At 44.2% G+C, this 19019-nt stretch overlaps 1 protein-coding gene across 1 annotated transcript in view; it reads left to right on the top strand.

Annotated features, from left to right (window-relative positions):
• LOC132834976 (pro-neuregulin-3, membrane-bound isoform-like) overlaps window positions 1-19019 on the top strand; it is a 612621-nt gene that overhangs the window by 556594 nt on the left and 37008 nt on the right. The window contains exon 3 of the mRNA XM_060854144.1: window positions 18045-18118. Within this exon, the coding sequence (XP_060710127.1) occupies window positions 18045-18118 (74 nt within the window). The remainder of the gene's footprint in view (window positions 1-18044; window positions 18119-19019) is intronic.

Genomic DNA, 19019 nt, shown 5'->3' with positions numbered 1-19019 from the left:
CAGCTGTAGGCCTGAGGCTCTCAGAGAACACTGCCCACCAGCTGGAGCCTGTTGGTGAGGCCCACACGCCACGTGTACACTGTTCACAACTCGGTCCTGCTGCACACTGTTTATGCTTTATCCCACAATTTAAGGACTGACATAGATGTGTCTAGACTAGTGTTAGACTATTCAGCTACAGCAGCAGCACATTTCCAACTGCATGTCATGCTTCAATTGGCCCAAGTTAAGACAATATTCGAGTCATTTCTATACCTCAGGCCACACGCTATGATGCAACAATAATATTTTCAACATGTCTTTCGAAGTAACAATAACCCATTGATTTGTGAAAATGTTTCCAAGGATGAAGAAAGTCCCAAAGACATCGATGTGGTTTGAGATGAGTTTGTGTTGTTTATTCACTAATGATACAAACAGGTCAGGAATGATTGGGTCGTGATGGCAGTCTCCTTCCCTAAAGGACATTAGTGAGCCAGGTGGACAATCAGCAATGGCTTCCTGGGCATCATTGAACTCCTAATATCATAGTTTTATTGAATTCAGATTTCACCACATCATCTGTCACGGCGGGTTTCCAAACTGGATGTCCAGAACGTTCCCGGAGTTTCTGGATAACTATCCAGTGATCATTCCACTCGGCTGTTCTCTCCAGGATTCCAGTCAATGCTGGAAATCTGAAACAAACGAAACAGAAATAGCTGGGGAAACTCAGCAGGCTTGAAGAAGTGACTGAATCAAAATGTTAACTTGGTTTTCTCTTTATTAATGCTGCAGGACCTGCTGAGTTTCTCCAGCAATGTATGCATTTGTTATACTAGATTTCTGTTATTTAATTCATATTTCACTATTTGCCACAGTGGCAAACCAACCAATACCCCCAGCCATTGGCACTGGGATCCTGGATTACAGGTCCCCTTACATTACAGCTTCACCCCCACCTCTCTGATGTGATAACTCACCCTGAGTGAGGGATGGTGTACCAGCTGCAGAGATACATGTTCTTTTCTATCCCTCCTGTTTACTTGCCTTGCATCTAGTTACTGTCTCACAGCGTCATCACACAGTCGTCACGAACATTTCCTTCTTCAGTCTTTGTGTAGAACTGCTGTGTTGTACCATGCTGTGACCAGCTTCTAAACCCTTGCTATGATCAGGTGATGACCTCATATGATCTTATAGACTGCTGGGTGTTTACAGCACATAGGGATTGAGCTCTGCTCTGTCCACCTGGCTAGTCCATTGATATCCTCCTGTCGCGTACTGGGCTGGTTCGGTATTTGAGAAACCTTTAGCGCTCTCCAGGAATTTGGATTTGGATTTCTCTGTTTACTGCTCAGCTTTGGAAATTGCTCGCTCATTGTGAACACAGAAGAATGTGGAAGTTGTTGGACAGTTGGTTCCTGGGTGAGTTCCTTCACACATACTTTCTGAAGAGAGTCTGTGCTGACAATGGTATCCTTCTCCAATGCTGATGCAGAAAACACAGCAACGCAAAATCTGCTTTTAATACTCAAGGTTTCCTGATAATGGATGGGATGGGATGGGATGGGAATTACCAGGATGGGGTGTACCAGGATGGGATTTACCAGGATGGGATGTACCAGGATGGGGTGTACCAGGATGGGATGTACCAGGATGGGATGTACCAGGTCTGGGGTGTACCAGGATGGGATGTACCAGGATGAGATGTACCAGGATGAGATGTACCAGGATGGGATGTACCAGGTCTGGACTGTCTGAAGGTGAAGTATGATGGTGATGTCATACAAGTCAGATCCCATTTTCTACATTTGGCATAAAGCAGTTGTCCTGTGAATGACTGTCCATTGTCAGACACTGTCTGCTCCAGGACACTGAATAAACTGCAACTACTGCTCATTGTTTCACTAAGTGTTATTAATCCTTTGAACAAGGCAAAATTTGGAGCAAAAGGGAGATGGATTACCTTCTGGAGGCAAAACCGAACCGGCAGGGAATCCCTGTGGCTGTTCCCCTCAATAAGAATTTTACCGTTTTGGATATGGGGTAAGCCATGGGGTACAGGTCTCTGGCACAGAGTCTGTCCCTGTTGCTCAGAGGGGAATTGGGAAAAGGAGCAGAACATTAGTCATTGGGGACTCCATAGTTAGGGGGACAGATGTGAGGTTCTGTGGGAATTGGGAGAGAGAGGAATTGAACACGTGGCTATAGGGATGATGCAGGAGGGAGGGTTTCGGATACCTGGATAATTGGGGCTCATTCAGAGATAGGTTGGACCTCTACAGACAGGATGGCCTTCACCTGAACCAGAGGGGTACCAATATCCTGATGGGGACATTTCCTACTGCTCTTCAGGAGGGTTTAAACTAATTCAGCAGCAGCAGGGGGGGTGGGGACTTGGGAACCCAGATTGTAGTTGAGTGTACGGGAGGTTGAGAGTAGTGAGCTCAGAACTAAGATTTCAAGATCACAAGAAGGCATTGGTGGGTTTGAAGTGTGTGTACTTCAACGCCAGGAGCATCTGGAACAAGGTGGGTGAACTTGCAGCAAGGGTTGGTACCTGGGACTTCGATGTTGTGGCCATTTCGGAGACATGGATAGAGCAGGGACAGGAATGGTTGTTGCAGGTTCCAGGATTTAGATGTTTCAGTAAGAACAGGGAAGTTGTGTACGGAGTCAGAGATAGGGGAAGCACTAAATGAATACTTTTCGTCAGTATTCACACTAGGAAAAGACATTGTGGTCGAGGAGAATACTGAGATACAGGCTACTAGACTAGATAGGATTGAGGGTCATAAAGAGGAGCTGTTAGCATTCTGGAAAGTTTAAAACAAAGTCCCCTGGGCCAGATGGGATTTATCCTAGGATTCTTTGGGAAGCCAGGGAGGAGATTGCTGAGCCTTTGGCTTTGATCTTTATGTTGTCATTGTCTACAGGAATAGTGCCAGAAGACTGGTGGATAACAAATGTTGTCCCCTTGTTCCAGAAGGAGAGTAGAGACAACCCTGGCAATCATTGACCAGTGAGCCTTACTTCGGTTGTGGGTAAGGTGCTGAAAAGGTTATAAGAGATAGAATTTGTAATTATCTAGAGAGGAATAGGTTGATTAGGGATAGTCAACATGGTTTTGTGAAGGGTAGGTCGTGCCTCACAAACCTTATTGAGCTCTTTGAGAAGATGACCAAACGGGTGTACAAATTTAAAAATCATACAACACCAAGTTATGGTCCAACAGGTTTAATTGGAAGCACTAGCTTTCTCAGCACCGCTCCTTCATCAGGTAGTTGGACACAACCACCTGATGAAGGAGCGTCGCTCCGAAAGCTAGTGCTTCCAAATAAACCAGTTGGACTCTAACCTGGTGTTGTGTGATTTTTAACTTTCGAGTAAAAAGTGAGGTCTGCAGATGCTGGAGATCAGAGCTGAAAAGCTGAAATCAGGAAGGGCTCTGGCCCGAAACGTCGAATTTCCTGTTCCTTGGATGCTGCCTAACCTGCTGTGCTTTAACCAGCAACACATTTTCAGCTCTGATTTTTAACTTTGTCCACCCCAGCCCAACACCAGCATCTCCAAACCAAACAGGTGGATGAGGGGAAAGCTGTTGATGTGCTGTATATGGATTTGATCATTGATAGGCTACTGCACAAAATACGGAGGCACAGGACTGAGGGTGATTTAACGGTTTGGATCAGAAATTGGCTCACTGAAAGAAGACAGAGGGTGGTGGTTGATGGGAAATATTCATTCTGGAGTTCAGCTATTAGTGGGGTAACACAAGGATCTGCTTTGGGTCCATTACTGTCTGTCATTTTTATAAATGACCTGGATCAGGGCGTAGAAGGGTGGGTTAGTAAATTAGCAGATAACTCTAAGGTCAGTGGAGTTGTGGGCAGTGTGGAAGGATGTTGCAGGCTACAGAAGGACATAGATAAGCTGCAGAGCTGGGCTGAGAGTTGGCAAATGGAGTTTTAATGTGGAAAAGTGTGAGGTGATTCACTTTGAAAGGAGTAACAGGAACACAGAGTACTAGGCTAATGGTAAGATTCTTGGTAGTGTGGATGAGCAGAGAGATCTCGGTATCCATGTACATAGATCCCTGAAAGTTGCCACCCAGGTTGTTAGGGTTGTGAAGAAGGTATACGGTGTGTTAGCTTTTATTGGTAGAGGGATTGAGTTTCGGAGCAATGAGATCACACTGTAGCTGTACAAAACTCTGGTGCGACCACATTTGGAGTATTGTGTACAGTTCTGGTCACCACATTATAGGAAGGATGTGGAAGCTTTGAAAAGGGTACAGAGGAGATTTTCTAGGATGTTGCCTGGTATGGAGGGAAGGCCTTATGAGGAATGGCTGAGAGACTTGAGGCTGTTTTCATTCAAGAGAAGAAGGCTGAGAGGTGACTTAATTGAGACGTATAATCAGAGGGTTAGATAGGTTGCACAGGGAGAGCCTTTTTCCTCGGATGGTGAAGGCTAACACGAGAGGACATAGCTTTAAATTGAGGGGTAATAGATATAGGACAGATATTCGGGGCAGTGTCTTTACTCAGAGAGGAGTAGAGGTGTGGAATGGCCTGTCTGCAACATTAGGAGACTCACTGACGTTAAGGGATATTTAAATGGACATTGGATAGGCCTATGGGCGATGATGGAATAGTGGAGGTTAGATAGGCTTCAGATTGGTTTCACAAGGTGGCACAACATCGAGGGCTGAAGGGCCTGTACTGCACTATAATGTTTTATATTCAATGTAACTGTCCCACTGCAGTCCCTGTAACTCTGTAAATCTCTCCAGCATCTGTTTGGATCTCCATGGAGTTCACAGCAATTGATAAATGAGGTTTATTAAAGATGATGAAGGCTTGTTTACTTGATGAAAAATTGACAAATTGAATTGAAAATAGGTTTAGCAATCTAAAGTGAAAGGATGATAAATGGAGCTAACAGATGAATACGTTCTAGCCCTGAACTAATCAACACCTCGTGCTCAGGCGTGATCCCAGTGCTCCCATGTTTATGGCTGACGCCAAAGTGACACTGTTCAATAAGACCAGAGTCCGCGAGATCAGTCCGGGTTTGTGAAACCCTCAGAGGGGGGAGAATGGAATGGATCAAGATCCCAGAGAAGATTGATTGCATATTTTGCTGGCACAATCCTCAAAGATTGGATCGACTATTCAATTGGAAGAAATTGTCCAGACGGAAGTTTCCTTCTGTGTCTCTCAATGTAGATAAAGACAATTAGGGCACTCATAGGTCACAGAGTCTCCAAATGGTCAAATGATTCATTTGGTCCATCATTGTCAGTAGTAGCTCTCTGACTGAGCTTAAGGATATAATGCCTTTCTCCTCCCTTTTCTCTGTAACTCTTTGTTTCTATTTAAATGATGTCTTTAAATGCCTCCATTGAAGTAGTCTCCACCATATTTCCAGGTCATACATTCCAGACCTGCACTACTCATCGTGTCAAAGGGTCACTCGTTTCTTTAAAAACATTCTTCCATGCTAACCACAGAATTGTAAGCTAATACAATACAAACATTACCTTTTGACCCATGAGTTCAAGCTTGAGTTTGATTTATTGTTGTCACATGTACCGAGATACAGTGAAGAGTGTTGTTTTGCATGTTACACAGGCCAACAGTCCCATATAAAGTGCATCAAAGTGCAGAACACAGTATTACAGCCACAGAGAAGGTGCAGAGAGAGAGTTCGGAATTAACATTTGAGAAGTCCATTCCCTGCCCGTATCAGTGGTGAACTCTCCTTCTTTATGGTCATTTAAGCGGGCATTGGATAGGCATTTGGAAGTTATTGGGCTAGTATAGGTTAGGTAGGATTCGGTCGGCGCAACATCGAGGGCCGAAGGGCCTGTACTGCGCTGTATCCTTCTATGTTCTATGTTCTATGTAAATGTCTGATAATAGCGGGAAGAAGCTGTTCTTGAATCTGTTCATAAGTGTGTTCAAACTTTTATATCTTCTGCCCAACAGAAGAGCATGGAACAGATTATAACCGGGGTGGGAGGGGTCTTTGATAATGGTGGTTGCTTTCCTGATGTAGCAGGAAGTATAGACTGAGTCAATGGTGGAAGGCTGGTTTGTGTGATTGACTGGGCTGTTTTCACAATTCTCTGGAGTTTCTTGTTGTCTTGGTAAGAGCAGTTCCCATAATCTTCCTGTGATGCCCACACATAGAATGCTTTCTGAGATACATCTATAAACAGTGGTAAGAGTCATTGGACATGCTGCCATTCCTGAGCCATCTGTGGAAGTGGAGACATGTCGACGTGGGTGGAGCGATAGTTGGCGATCGTCACCCCAGGAACGTGATGGTCTGGACCATCTCCATCTCAATGCCATTGATGCAGACAGGGATGTGGCCACCACTCCACTTCCTGAAGTCAATGACCAGCTCCTTCATTTTGCTGTCGTTGAAGGAGAGATTGTTGTTGTTACACTATGAGGCCTATGCCAGCCCTTTGCAAGAGCTATAGTTATTCAGTCTTCCCTGTCCTTTCCCCATTGATCCTGCAATTTATTCTCTTCAAGTATTTTTCCATTTTACAGCTGAAGGTTGTGATTGAATCTCCTTCCTTCGTCCATTCAGTTTACTGCCTCCATTATCAGAATGTGTCCTTTTCGCTCAGCTCTCCTTTGTTGAAACCAAGCTGCGTTTTCTCTGCAGCCAATGTCACTGACGGAATTTCTGAGCTTGTGATCAATATACTGCTTATGAAAAGAGTTTTGTGTTTTCTTAACCCTTTAGGTGTATATCCTAATTGAAGAATTCAGCAGCAAGCTTTTACAAGTTTAAAAATAAGCAATACTATTTATTCTTACACACAGGTCCTCAATTATCGCAATATCCTATGCATTTGGTTTTGCAATGCACTCCCACAGATAAAGATACCACACCTTTACAGATTCCAGTCAAACAGTCTCTGTTTCTGATCCCTGGTTGGGGCAGATCTGGACTGGATTTTGGAAGTTTATAATTTGGAATGAGACTGTTGCAGGTTGCAGGTTGCAGTTTCCTGTGGTCAAATTTCAGAAAAGTTGGTTCTCAGGTGAACTTTAAATACCTTGGCTGCTTAACATTCCGCAGCAAATTTCCAAATCTGTTTCAAAGGCTGACTGAACAGATGGTTCTAATGATATTAGTGGATCTCAACAACAAACTGCTCTTAGCTATTTTCTGAAAGAGATAAAGAAGACATGCCTGTTTCCACGTGGCCTTCCAATAAGGTGTGGTATTCATGTTGATTGCACATCTTGTGTTTTGAGTTTACACCATGGTGACTCGGCCAGTCTGCTTTGGAAGGGGATACCATGACCACACTGCGGGACATTATTCAGTTCCATCTGCCAGAAATCTTTCATTTTGACCAGTTTGAAACACGGAGATATGTAATTATATGACAAAGCCATCTGTGTTGACCCATCCTTAAAGAGACATGTGAATTCAACAGATGCCTGGAATATCCATATTTCACCAATAACCTACAATTTGATATCATCCATAGTCCAATTGCCAAAGGTCACCTGATTTATGGCGACTATTTTCAGTGTGATTATGTCTACCTTTTCAAAGTATTGTTTGAAAGTTCACAGTAGAATACACTCCCAAGGTTGGCATGACTCTGGTACCCCTTCGAATAGTGCAGTGCCTACAACTGAATTCACAAGGGATCTGGCCAGAGAACTCTATAGCTGCAACATAATGTAGACGCTGTTTTATTGTGACCCCTTTCAGAGAAACTCCAACATTCCATCAGCCTTTCAGTTCCTGCCCATTGAGTTTAGCCATTTTGAAAGCTGATGCTTTTATATCTCTCTGTCCGTCCATCACAGTCATTAATAAGAAAGCTGAGGTTCAAAAAGAGAGTCTTTGGGGACAGCACTTGTCACATCCAACCAATCAGATACTGAGCTCCAAACTAATTACCCATCCATTCACAAGGTTACTTGTAAATGTTTATGCCCTTGTTATCGATAACCAGTGATTAGTATTGGAATGTGAAATACTACCAAATGCTTTCTCAAAAACTCCAGCTCAATACCATTTCTGAGAGCTGCTCCTCTCCAGTCTAAATGACATCCTCAAAGAGAGCACTTTTATCGGTCAGGCACGATCAACTACTACCCAAGTCACTCTGGCACTTTCTGATCGACACTGATTTGTTCAAATGCTCAGTCACTCTGTCCTCAGTGAGAGATGCCAGGAATCTCTTCCATAGCCGATATTAAACTGACAATGTCTCTCCACATTTCCCTCTCCTGGCTACAGAGAGGTGTTAGCAAATGGAAGCAGTCATGACGTTGAAGGGTATTGATTATGTTTCTGCAGTTTCTTCACCTAATTCTTTCAATTGCAGGGATTGGGAAGAGTCTGATCTGAGAGGTTAATCTTTTAATCCTAAAAGAGAGATTTGCATTTGTGGTGTGTTTCTCAAAACCACGAAACATTGCAAAGTGTTTCAAAGCCAAAGAAATGCCTTTGAATTATAGTCACAGTTTGTGAGAAGATTTGTAGCTCGGGTGCTTGTTATTGTGGTTCTGTTCACCGAGCTGGGTATTTGTGTTGCAGACGTTTCGTCCTCTGTCTAGGTGACATCCTCAGTGCTTGGGAGCCTCCTGTGAAGCGCTTCTGTGATCTTTCCTCCGGCATTTATAGTGGTTTGAATCTGCCGCTTCCGGTTGTCAGTTCCAGCTGTCCGTTGCAGTGGCCGGTATAATAGGTCCGGGTCGATGTGCTTATTGATAGAATCTGTGGATGAGTGCCATGCCTCTAGGAATTCCCTGGCTCTTCTCTATTTGGCTTGTCCTATAATAGTAGCGTTGTCCCAGTCGAACTCATGTTGCTTGTCATCTGCGTGTGGGGCTACTAAGGATAGCTGGTCGTGTCATTTCGTGGCTAGTTGGTGTTCGTGGATGCGGGTTGTTAGCTGTCTTCCTGTTTGTCCTATATAGTGTTTTGTGCAGTCCTTGCATGGGATTTTGTACACTACAATGGTTTTGCTCATGCTGGGTATCGGGTCCTTTGTCCTGGTGAGTCGTTGTCTGAGAGTGGCTGTTGGTTTGTGTGCTGTTATGAGTCCTAGTGGTCGCAGTAGTCTGGCTGTCAGTTCAGAAATGCTCCTGATGTATGGCAGTGTGGCTAGTCCTTTGGTTGCGGCATGTTCTCATTCCGTTGTCTTTCCCTTAGGCATCTGTTGATGAAATTGCTCGGGTATCCGTTTTTGGCGAATACATTGTATAGGTGTTCTTCTCCCTCTTTTTGCAGTTCTGGTGTACTGCAGTGTGTTGTGGCTCTTTTGAATAGTGTCCTGATGCAACTTCGTTTGTGTGTGTTGGGATGGTTGCTCTCGTAGTTCAGGATTTGGTCTGTGTGTGTGGAGCTTTCCTGTATACCTTTGTGGTGAATTCTCCGTTCGGTGTTCTCCACCCCAACACACACAAACAAACAGCTGGAACTGACAACCGGAAGCGGCAGAGACAAACCAGTATAAATGCCGAAGGAAACATCACAGAAGCGCTTCACAGGAGGCTCCCAAGCACTGAGAATGTCACCTAGACAGGGGACGAAGCGTCTGCAACACAAATTCCCAGCTCGGCGAACAGGACCACAACAACGGAGTCACTGTTGCAAAATTGGCCAGTTCATGCACAGCAAGATCCCACAAACAGCTATGTAACAAATAATGGCCAATAATGTGTTTCTTTGTTATTGATTGAGGAATAAATAATAGGCAGGCCACACTTGCTCTTGTTCCAATCAAACTGCCACAGAATCTTGTACCCCTTTTTGAGAGCAGTTGGGACCTTGGTTGAATGCTCCATCCTAAAGACTGCAAGCCTGGCAATACAGCACTCCCTCAGTTTACTACTGGAGCATCAGTTGTGATTATCATGCTGAAGAGTAATTAATTATAACTTAAATAATGTGCAACAGTGGTGGCAGGATGGGCGGTGTGCTTGAAGAACTTCAAATCAGAGTCAAGGTGACAGAATCCAGGCTGCAGACATGGTGTCACATCAGGGAGAGGGGAAGTTGCCTGGACACTGCGCCAGAGGGCAGTCACACCTTTTAGACTGGGTCATTCGAAACCAAGGATCATGGAAGAAATGGCTGAACTTTTATAAGGAACGAGTCACTGGAGCTCCATGTGAGTTGTGTTTACCCTGCTGCTTCACAAGCAGTGGTGGTGAAGAAATTACATATCATGGCACCAGGGGCATGTGTGTGCAGAATAATATTCAGCCAGAAACAGATCACTGATTGGTTTGTGAAGTTGTGGATGCCAAAGGTCACCAGCCTGATGACAGCAGTCTGATTGGAGTCTAAACAAGTAAAAAGTTGGGGGTTTAAAATTGAAGGGAGTAGCCTTCAGACTGCTGGAGCAGCAGGTTCTGTTACTCCATCTCTCTGCAATAACACTCCCTGAAGCCTGAAGAAATCAGTGGGTGGTGTAAAGTTTTGTCTTTAATCAGTAACTAAGAGATTTTATAATTGATGTACCAATCATTCTCTGCCTCCCGCAAAGAATTGAGAGGACCCAGAGAAAAGTGTTCGGACAATAGAAAGATTTGGGAAGCAAAAGGAACATTCATCAAATATTGTGGACTGGTGCTATTGGACTGTGTTTCCCCAGGTGTCATTTAACTGGTCATTGTCTTCTGTTTACCTGGTTCCATCAGACAGGGAGATAAGGGGCTTCGTGTATTTTAATTAAATAATTAACTTTTGTGGTGACCTCAGCAACAGCGGGACTTGACAATTAACACATTTCTAAAGTGGATCATAACAACAGATGAGTGACTCGTGTTGTGGCATTAGTAAGGGATAGAGCTGAAGGAAACGCCAGATTTTTGTTCAACAAATCATAAATGGCACAAGAAATTGCAAAAAGGTTCCTGCAGGTGGCACAGTTGTCCCTGACTGTCTGCTGTGAAAGTACAAAGCTCAGGTTGGTGCAGTTGGTTAGTACGATAGGGGTAGAATAGTTTGTGATAGAGTCATAGATTCCTTCAGCACAGAAACAGACCCCTCGGTCCAACTCATCTGCATCAATCATCATCCCAATCTGACCCAGTCCCATTTGCCAGCACCTGGTCCATACCCCTCTTGTTCATATACCCATCCAAATGCCTTTTAAATGTTGTAATTGTACCAGCCTCCACCACTTCCTCTGGCAGCTCATTCCATACATGTCCTATACATGCAAGAAAATTTTATCATTGATGTCCCTTTTAAATCTTTCCCCTCTCACCTTAATTCTATATGTTCAAGTTTTGGACTCCCCCACCCCAGGGAAAAAGACCTTGTCTATTTATCCTATCCATGCCCCTCATGATTTTATAAACCCCTATAAGGTCACCCCTCAGTATCAGAGAGGGAAGAAAGACCAGCCTATTCAGTCTTTTCCCAGAACTGAAACCCTCCCTTCCCAGCAGCATCCTCATAAACGTGTCTGTACCATCTCAGGTTTCACAGCTTCCTTCCTATAGAAGGGTGACCAGAATTGAACACTATATTCCAAAAGTGGCTCACCAGTGTCCTGTACAGCCGCAATATGACCTCCCAACTCCTATACTCAATGTTCTGAGGAGTAAATGTCGTGTGGATAGGAAGGTATTTGTCAGTGTTTTCACAAGTTGAGGGGTCAATAAGCGGAGAATAGATTGAAGTTAAAAGACAGAAGGCTAAGAGGTGAAAGGTTTTGAACCAGACGGTAGTGAGACTCTGGAATTTGCATCTGAAAGGATGGTTGAGTCATTCTTAAAAAATATTTAAATTCATTTGCTCTGCAGTACCCTCCAGAACTATGGACCAAGAGCTGGGAAATGGAATACTGTAGTTAGACCTTTGTCGATCCACACATGGACATGAGCAGAACACCCTCCTCCTGTGCTGTAACCATCTGAGGAGTTAGGGATGGGAATAAAAATATTGTCTCTTTTCCTGCCAGTTTAGAACAAACATGGCCCATCACCTGAGATGGATCTCACTTTCTCATTCACCTCCTTCTTTCCCAGAAGCCTCTGGTTCCAAACTGCGATGACACCCTGATCATTTCTTCACATAGTCTTAAACACTTTCTGTTAATTTTCAAAACTCCTACCTTACACCAATTTTATTTTCTTTATTAGTTCGAGGGATATGAGTGTTACTGGCTAGGCCAGTGTTTATTGCCTGTCACTAATTGCCCAGAGGACAGTTAAGAATCACCAACACTTTGTTTTCACTCAGGGAATGTGGTGTCACTGACTGGGCCCAGCATTTATTGTATCTTGAGCGATCGGAGTAGCTGCCTTCTTGAACAGCCACTTGTTGATTTTAAGTCCTTATGATGGAATATTTGTTCTAGCCCAGTACAGCTGGCAAGGTCCCTTTCCCAGTTGCTTATTCCCCTGTCACAAGTCACCCAACTTCCTGCTGTGTTCCTTTGTCAGTGTGAGCTGGAGCTGTGTCCTGAGCGAGATCTCTAACTGACAAAAGACATTTCACAATCCACATGGAACAACGTGAAACACAGATACAAATATGAGCAAGGAGCTGGATGGGATTGTGTGTCTGTACTTTCAGCTGATAGATTTAATCCGACACAACCTTCACTAAAAGCACAGGGTAGAAGTGAAAGTGTCACCTTGTTGTTATGACATGGATTAAACCCCTCCGCTAATTTAAACCAGCAACACAGAAAAAATTCACCCTGTACTGTAATCTGTTACCCTGTACTGTAATCTGTTACAACCTGAGAGGCAAACACTATCCCAGAGGTCATGGTTTCAAGCAAAAATTAACAACTTTATTCTTTAAGTCCAACAGAGAATATTAAAACTAGCAACTGTTTACAACTTCTTTCTCTTAAACCTATCTTTTATCTCCCACTTTACAATACTAATCTGATAAAAAATCCTGATTAAGATTTACCAAAAAGAAAGCACATTTCAAAAGCAGTGAGCTTTGCCAAGTTTCCTCTGTAGATTCTCTCCAGGTCAGTTTTGATGTTCTGCGGCACAGACTCTCCACAGATAGGTACCTCTCTTGAGTTCGCGGTCTACATGTGTCTTGTGGCAGTTTTCTCTCAACTGTTCAAAATTGGCTGGTTTTGTGCCCCAAAGCATCAGGTCATTGGGCGGCATGGTGGCACAGTGGTTAGCACTGCTGCCTCACAGCGCCTGAGACCCGGGTTCAATTCCCGACTCAGGCGACTGACTGTGTGGAGTTTGCACGTTCTCCCCGTGTCAGCGTGGGTTTCCTCCGGGTGCTCCGGTTTCCTCCCACAGTCCAAAGATGTGCGGGTCAGGTGAATTGGCCATGCTAAATTGCCCATAGTGTTAGGTAAGGGGTAAATGTAGGGGAATGGGTGGGTTTCACTTCGGCGGGTCGGTGTGGACTTGTTGGGCCGAAGGGCCTGTTTCCACACTGTAAATCTAATCTAATCTAATTATTTTGTTGGTTTTTAATGTTATCAAAATAATAAATTCAAACTTAATTAGTTTTTAGTATCTTGGGGCAAACTTAAACTGATTGGCCAGATTTGAATTTGCTTTTGTCTTGTGGCAACCCAGCTACTGCTAGCTGTTTCAACCAAATGTTACATTGTTAGCTTGTTCAGACCACTTTGTGCTGTGTCAGGCAGGCCTTGCTAACTTTTCAACTCTTGTAAAGGTACAGGGCATCTACACCTTCATAATATTGTTGATAAATTGCATAAGAGGTACAGTTAGTAAGTTTGCAGATGACACCAAAATTGGAGGGGTAATGGACAGCGAAGAGGGTTACCTCAGATTACAACAGAATCTACAGCAGATGGGCCAATGGGCTGAGAAGTGGCAGATGGAGTTTAATTCAGATAAATGCGAGGTGCTTCATTTTGGGAAAGCAAATCTTAGCTGGACTTATACACTTAATGGTAAGCTCCTAGGGAGTGTTGCTGAACAAAGAGACCTTGGAGTGCAGGTTCATAGCTCCTTGAAAGTGGAGTCACAGGTCGATAGGATAGTGAAGGCGACGTTTGGTATGCTTTCCTTTATTGGTCAGAGTATTGAGTACAGGAGTTGGGAGGTCATGTTGCTGCTGTACAGGACATTGGTTAGGCCACTGTTGGAATATTGCATGCAATTCTGGTCTCCTTCCTATCGGAAAGATGTTGTGAAACTTGAAAGGTTTCAGAAAAGATTTACAAGGGTGTTGCCAGGGTTGGAGGATTTGAGCTGCAGGGAGAGGCTGAACAGGCCGAACAGTTCTAGGTTCTATATGTTCTATAAATGCCAAGGGCTGGTAGTTAGATTTTCTCATTTTGAAGATGGTCATTGCCTAGCATTTGTGCGGTATGAAGTTACTTGTCATTTTTCTGTCCAAGCCTGGGTATTGTCCAGGTCTTTTTGATTTTGAGCATGAATTGCTTCAGTACCTGAGGAGATGTGAATGGTGCTGAATATTGTGCAATCATCAGCGAATATCTCCACTTCTGACGTTATGATGGAGGGAAGGTCATTGATGAAGCAGCTGACGATGGTTGAGCCCAGGGACATTACCCTGAGGAACTCCTGCACAGATGTGCTGGATCTGAGATGACTGACCTCCAACAACCACAACCATCTCCCTATGTGCCAGATATGTCACCAGAGGAGAGTTTGTCCTCTTATTCCCATTGAATCCAGTTTCACTTGGGCTCCGTGATGCCACACTCGGTCAAATGCTGCCTTGACATCAAGGGCTGTCCCTCTCCCCTCCCCTCTAGAATTCAGCTCTTTTGTCCATGTTTGAGCCAAGGCTGACATGGGGTCAGGAGCTGAGTGACCCTGGGGAATCCAAACTGGATGTCAGTCAGCAGGTCTTTGCTAAGTGTAAAGGCTACATCTTTTTAATTTTAGTTTTATTTATTGTGGACTGAAATAGAGAAGTGACTGTTTTAAGATCAAGCCTTGTAGACAGATACTCTATAATTTAAAAATGCAAACGACTGAAACTCATTGTAAGTCATATTTACACTGCTGCTTTCTTCGAGCAAGTGGGGAATTTACAAAGAAAAGACTTTAGAGTGTGCACATGATATGAGATTCACCAGGCTGATGATTGGATTTTAGAATTGTGACTGTATGTGGATACCAAAGGTCATCAGCTTGATCACAACTGTCTGTCTCAGGGAAAGCTGAGCAACTTGTGAGAGTGGGCGATACAGGCAGAATTCTTTGGGATTGTATAAAGGGGAGTGATAGCTCTCTCCAGTAAAAATAGCTGAAGCTGAGGAAAACTATCTGTCTGCTCCCATGAGTTGCTGCAAGCTTTTGTTTTTTAGCCAATAGGACAGAGAGTTTTTATTTGTCTGTGCCTCCTATAAAAAAATCAGAAAATTTGAAGAATTTGGGAAACGAGAACTTTTGCCTATTTTGATCAAAAAATATTTTTGTGATAACTCTGGGAAAAGCATGTGTAACGTGGAGCAGGTGCTGCTTGACAGCACTGTTGCTGACACCTTCCAGCATTTCACTGACGATCGAGAGTAGACCCATGGGCTGGTAACTGGCCAGGTTGGAATTGTTCTGTGTTTTGTGAACATGACATACCTGGGCAATCTTCCACAGTGTCGAGTAGATGCCAGTGTTGTAACTGTACTGGAACAGCTTCACTAGGGGAGCGTTACCGTCATCAGAATTGTTGTTGGAATGGTGTAATTAACCAGAAGCCCATAGCTTCTGTAATGTCCATTTCTTCATGTCCAGGGTGACATGGCTGAAGAATGGTATCTGTGATGCTGGGGAACTGAAGGAGAGGCTGAGATAGATCATCCACTTGATACTTCTGGCTGATGGGGTGAGGGGTGATGAAGGAGTTGGAGGTCAGTGTGTGGGTGGAGGATTGATCGGGCTCTCTGATGGAGATAATGCAAGGTCCCAGAGGGAGAGTGGGTGTGGCCCAATGGGAGAGCAGGCGAGACCTCACAGGAGAGTGTGAGAGTCCCTGTTGGGAGAGTAGGTGTGGCCCCACTGGGGAGTGGGTGGGGCATGGGCATGAAGGTGCCATAGCAGGAACAAAGCTCAAGGGAACCTGGGTAAAGTGTCTGTGTGTGGAGCAGAAAGGGGTCTGTATATGAAAGAGGAGCTAGGCCTCTGTAGAATCACAGACAGGATTAGAGCCTGTAGGAAGTGTGGGGCCTGTGCATGAGCTGTTCCAGAAAATGGGATCCTTACTCCCTTATTCCCCTTGGGTTAGTTAAATATCCTTCTTACTACCCTCGATGATTCACAGATATTATTTTTCTGTGGAAAGTAAATAGACCGATCCTATCTCTTCCATATCACCCTCTATTATCCACTTTCATCCAACCTTTTCTCAGCATCCTCTATCCATGAGACATATACCCCAGCCAGTCTAATCACCCCACACTGTTCTCCATTCCTGCAACCTCCTTGTATGGCTCCTCTGATGAATTACAGCTGTTCAGGGAGGCATCTCACTACCACCTTCTCAGAGTCGCATTGCCTGTTTGCCACCTGAACCACTGTATCAAGCTGCCCCGGTTCCCTTTCTGGGATCTGGGAGTTGGAATTGCAAGCTCCCTCTGTTTCTCTGCCTGTCAGAAGCTGACCCATTATTGTCTAATTCTTCTGGCTTGTTTACACCTCCCCATCCCCCAAATACAGCACCTCCCACTTTGCAGGACTGAACTCCTTTCACCACACTGTGCCAGTCCATTGCTATCTTCCCCATGGCTCACACAGACTTCTTCCATTCCATCTACAAATTCCTTCCTCATTTGCATCCATGATAGGAGCCATTAATGGGAAGAGCCTTGGAGAGACTCACAGTGAAACACATCAACCATATTGTTTGCTTTCTGTCACCGGGATACTTTGACCCAAATTGCCACTTCCATTTGCATCGCACGGGCCTTCCTTTTCCTGAACAGTCTGCCACCTGGGCCCTTATCCAGAACCTTGTTGAAATCCAGGTTAACCACATCAAACTTGAACTTGAGTAGCCCTTTCTTTGGCATCACATCCACAAACATCCCCTCCCTCCACGACCCATGCTCAGTAGCAGCAGTGTGTGCCATCTACAAGATGCACTGCAGAAATTCACCAGAGATCCTCAGACAGTACCTTCCAAACCCATGACCATTTCCATCCAGAAGGATACATGGGAACACCACCCCCTGCAAGCTTCTCACCATCCCGCCTTGGAAATATATCGCCATTCCTTCCGTGTCACTGGAATTCCCTTCCTAACAGCATTGTAGATTAACCTACAGCACACAGTCTGCAGCAACTCACCATCACCTTCTCAAAGGCAGCTATGGAGGGGCAATAAATGTTCCCCCAGTCAGCGATGCCCCTTCCCCACGAGTAACTAAATAAAACCTCATTACCCTGATCAACCTGCTGCTACTTCTTCAAACAATTCAATCAGGTTCATCAAATCCATGCTGTCTGTACCCAATGTATCCTGTCCTCTTTAAATGAGGATTTAGACTGACTCAGGGGTTTCCCTCCTTTATAAGCCCCTGCTGTGTTCCTTTGCATTGACATCACCATCATTTCACCCGAGTCCTGTTTGCAGGCAGAGATTGTTTAGAATCCATTGCACAGTATAAATTATCGCTGAAGAATATGTCACATGATCCATTGTGTGCTTGCTGTTAAGAAGAGAAATGACTCCAGATTGCTCTCGCTGTGTTGCCAGTTGTGTGGATTCGAATATTTACTCCTCACCAGCCTCTGGGCACCACCTTCCCAGGCAGCTCGGAGGAAACTGAAACTCTCCGAGTCTTTGGAGATTGGTATGAGGAAGGTCTCATTGCTGAAGCAGGGGGTGACCCTGTAGGTAAAGGCTGAGAAAATACCAGCTATCCGGGGAATGACAACCTCTGTCAGTCTGTTCGTGTGAGTCAAGTTTTGCAAAACCCCATTGTGAGACTATTTTGCTCCAACCATGAATAATCAATGTTGCTTTTTGACAAACTCAAGTCTGAAAGAATCTTGTTTTGTGTTTGTTAAGAGCTGAGCTTTGGTGATTTATCGAATTAACCTTCTGTCTCCCCTTTATTCCAGGTGCAAAGAGGGTTACCAAGGTGTTCGCTGCGATCAGTATTTACCGAAAACTGATTCAATTTTATCAGATCCAAGTACGTTCAATGTTTTCTACTTTCTGAGGGGGTAATGTCAGCTGTTGCCGTAGTGATAGAAGCCTTTGCTGTGAAGTTGCAGAATGGGGGCAAAAGTCCCAAAATCCCAAATCACCATTTGTGTCTGTACATATTTGGACAGTCAATAGATTGTTTTCAGTCTCATGCTGTTGGCTGGGGTCCTAGACAAGACACAGTGTCGTTACCCTCCACATTCTGTGCATATGGAGCGGATAATTAGATACAAAGAAACCAAATTACTCTGGTTACTCCGTGTGGAATTGTACAGTCATCATAAAACCAGAGGCCATTCTGCACATCCAGTCTAGCCAGCTCTCTATAGAGCAATTCAGTGAGTTCAGTTCCTCTGCATTTCCCTGTAGCCCTGCAAGTTTCTTTCCTTCCTGTTCCCGTCCAATTTGTTTGTGAAAACATTGATCTTTTCTATGTCCACTGCCCTTAGAGGCAGCAAGGGCCAACTCTTTCAGGTTCATGTGAAAACAAAATCTTCTCACTGCATTTTTTACCCCAAATCTCGAATTTGTGTTCCCCGGTCGCTATTACATTTTCTATTTATAACACTCAAACTTCCATTTTAAGAACCATCTCCCAATATAACCTGACGCTGTCGAAGTTCAACAGACATGCTCCAGTTCCTCTATCCACTTTAAAACTCTGCCATTCAGTGTGGGTTCACCGTGCCAATCCTTCCTCTCAGAGAATAGCCCTCTTGAATAAATAATATTTCGAGAAATAGAGGTAATGGCTCTCCTTGATGGGATACAACAGTTTTAGTGGTGACCTCGGATTATAAGGATGGAATAAAAGCTAAATAGTGTGGATGCTGGAAATCTGAAATAATAGACTACTGGAGAGAAGAATCAAAACTGGACTCGAAACA

The sequence above is a fragment of the Hemiscyllium ocellatum genome, chromosome 43 (genome assembly GCF_020745735.1).
Source record: "Hemiscyllium ocellatum isolate sHemOce1 chromosome 43, sHemOce1.pat.X.cur, whole genome shotgun sequence".
Lineage (NCBI taxonomy): Eukaryota > Metazoa > Chordata > Chondrichthyes > Orectolobiformes > Hemiscylliidae > Hemiscyllium > Hemiscyllium ocellatum.
Note: the sequence above shows the minus strand (reverse complement) of the source record. Positions and strands in the feature narration are given on the sequence as shown.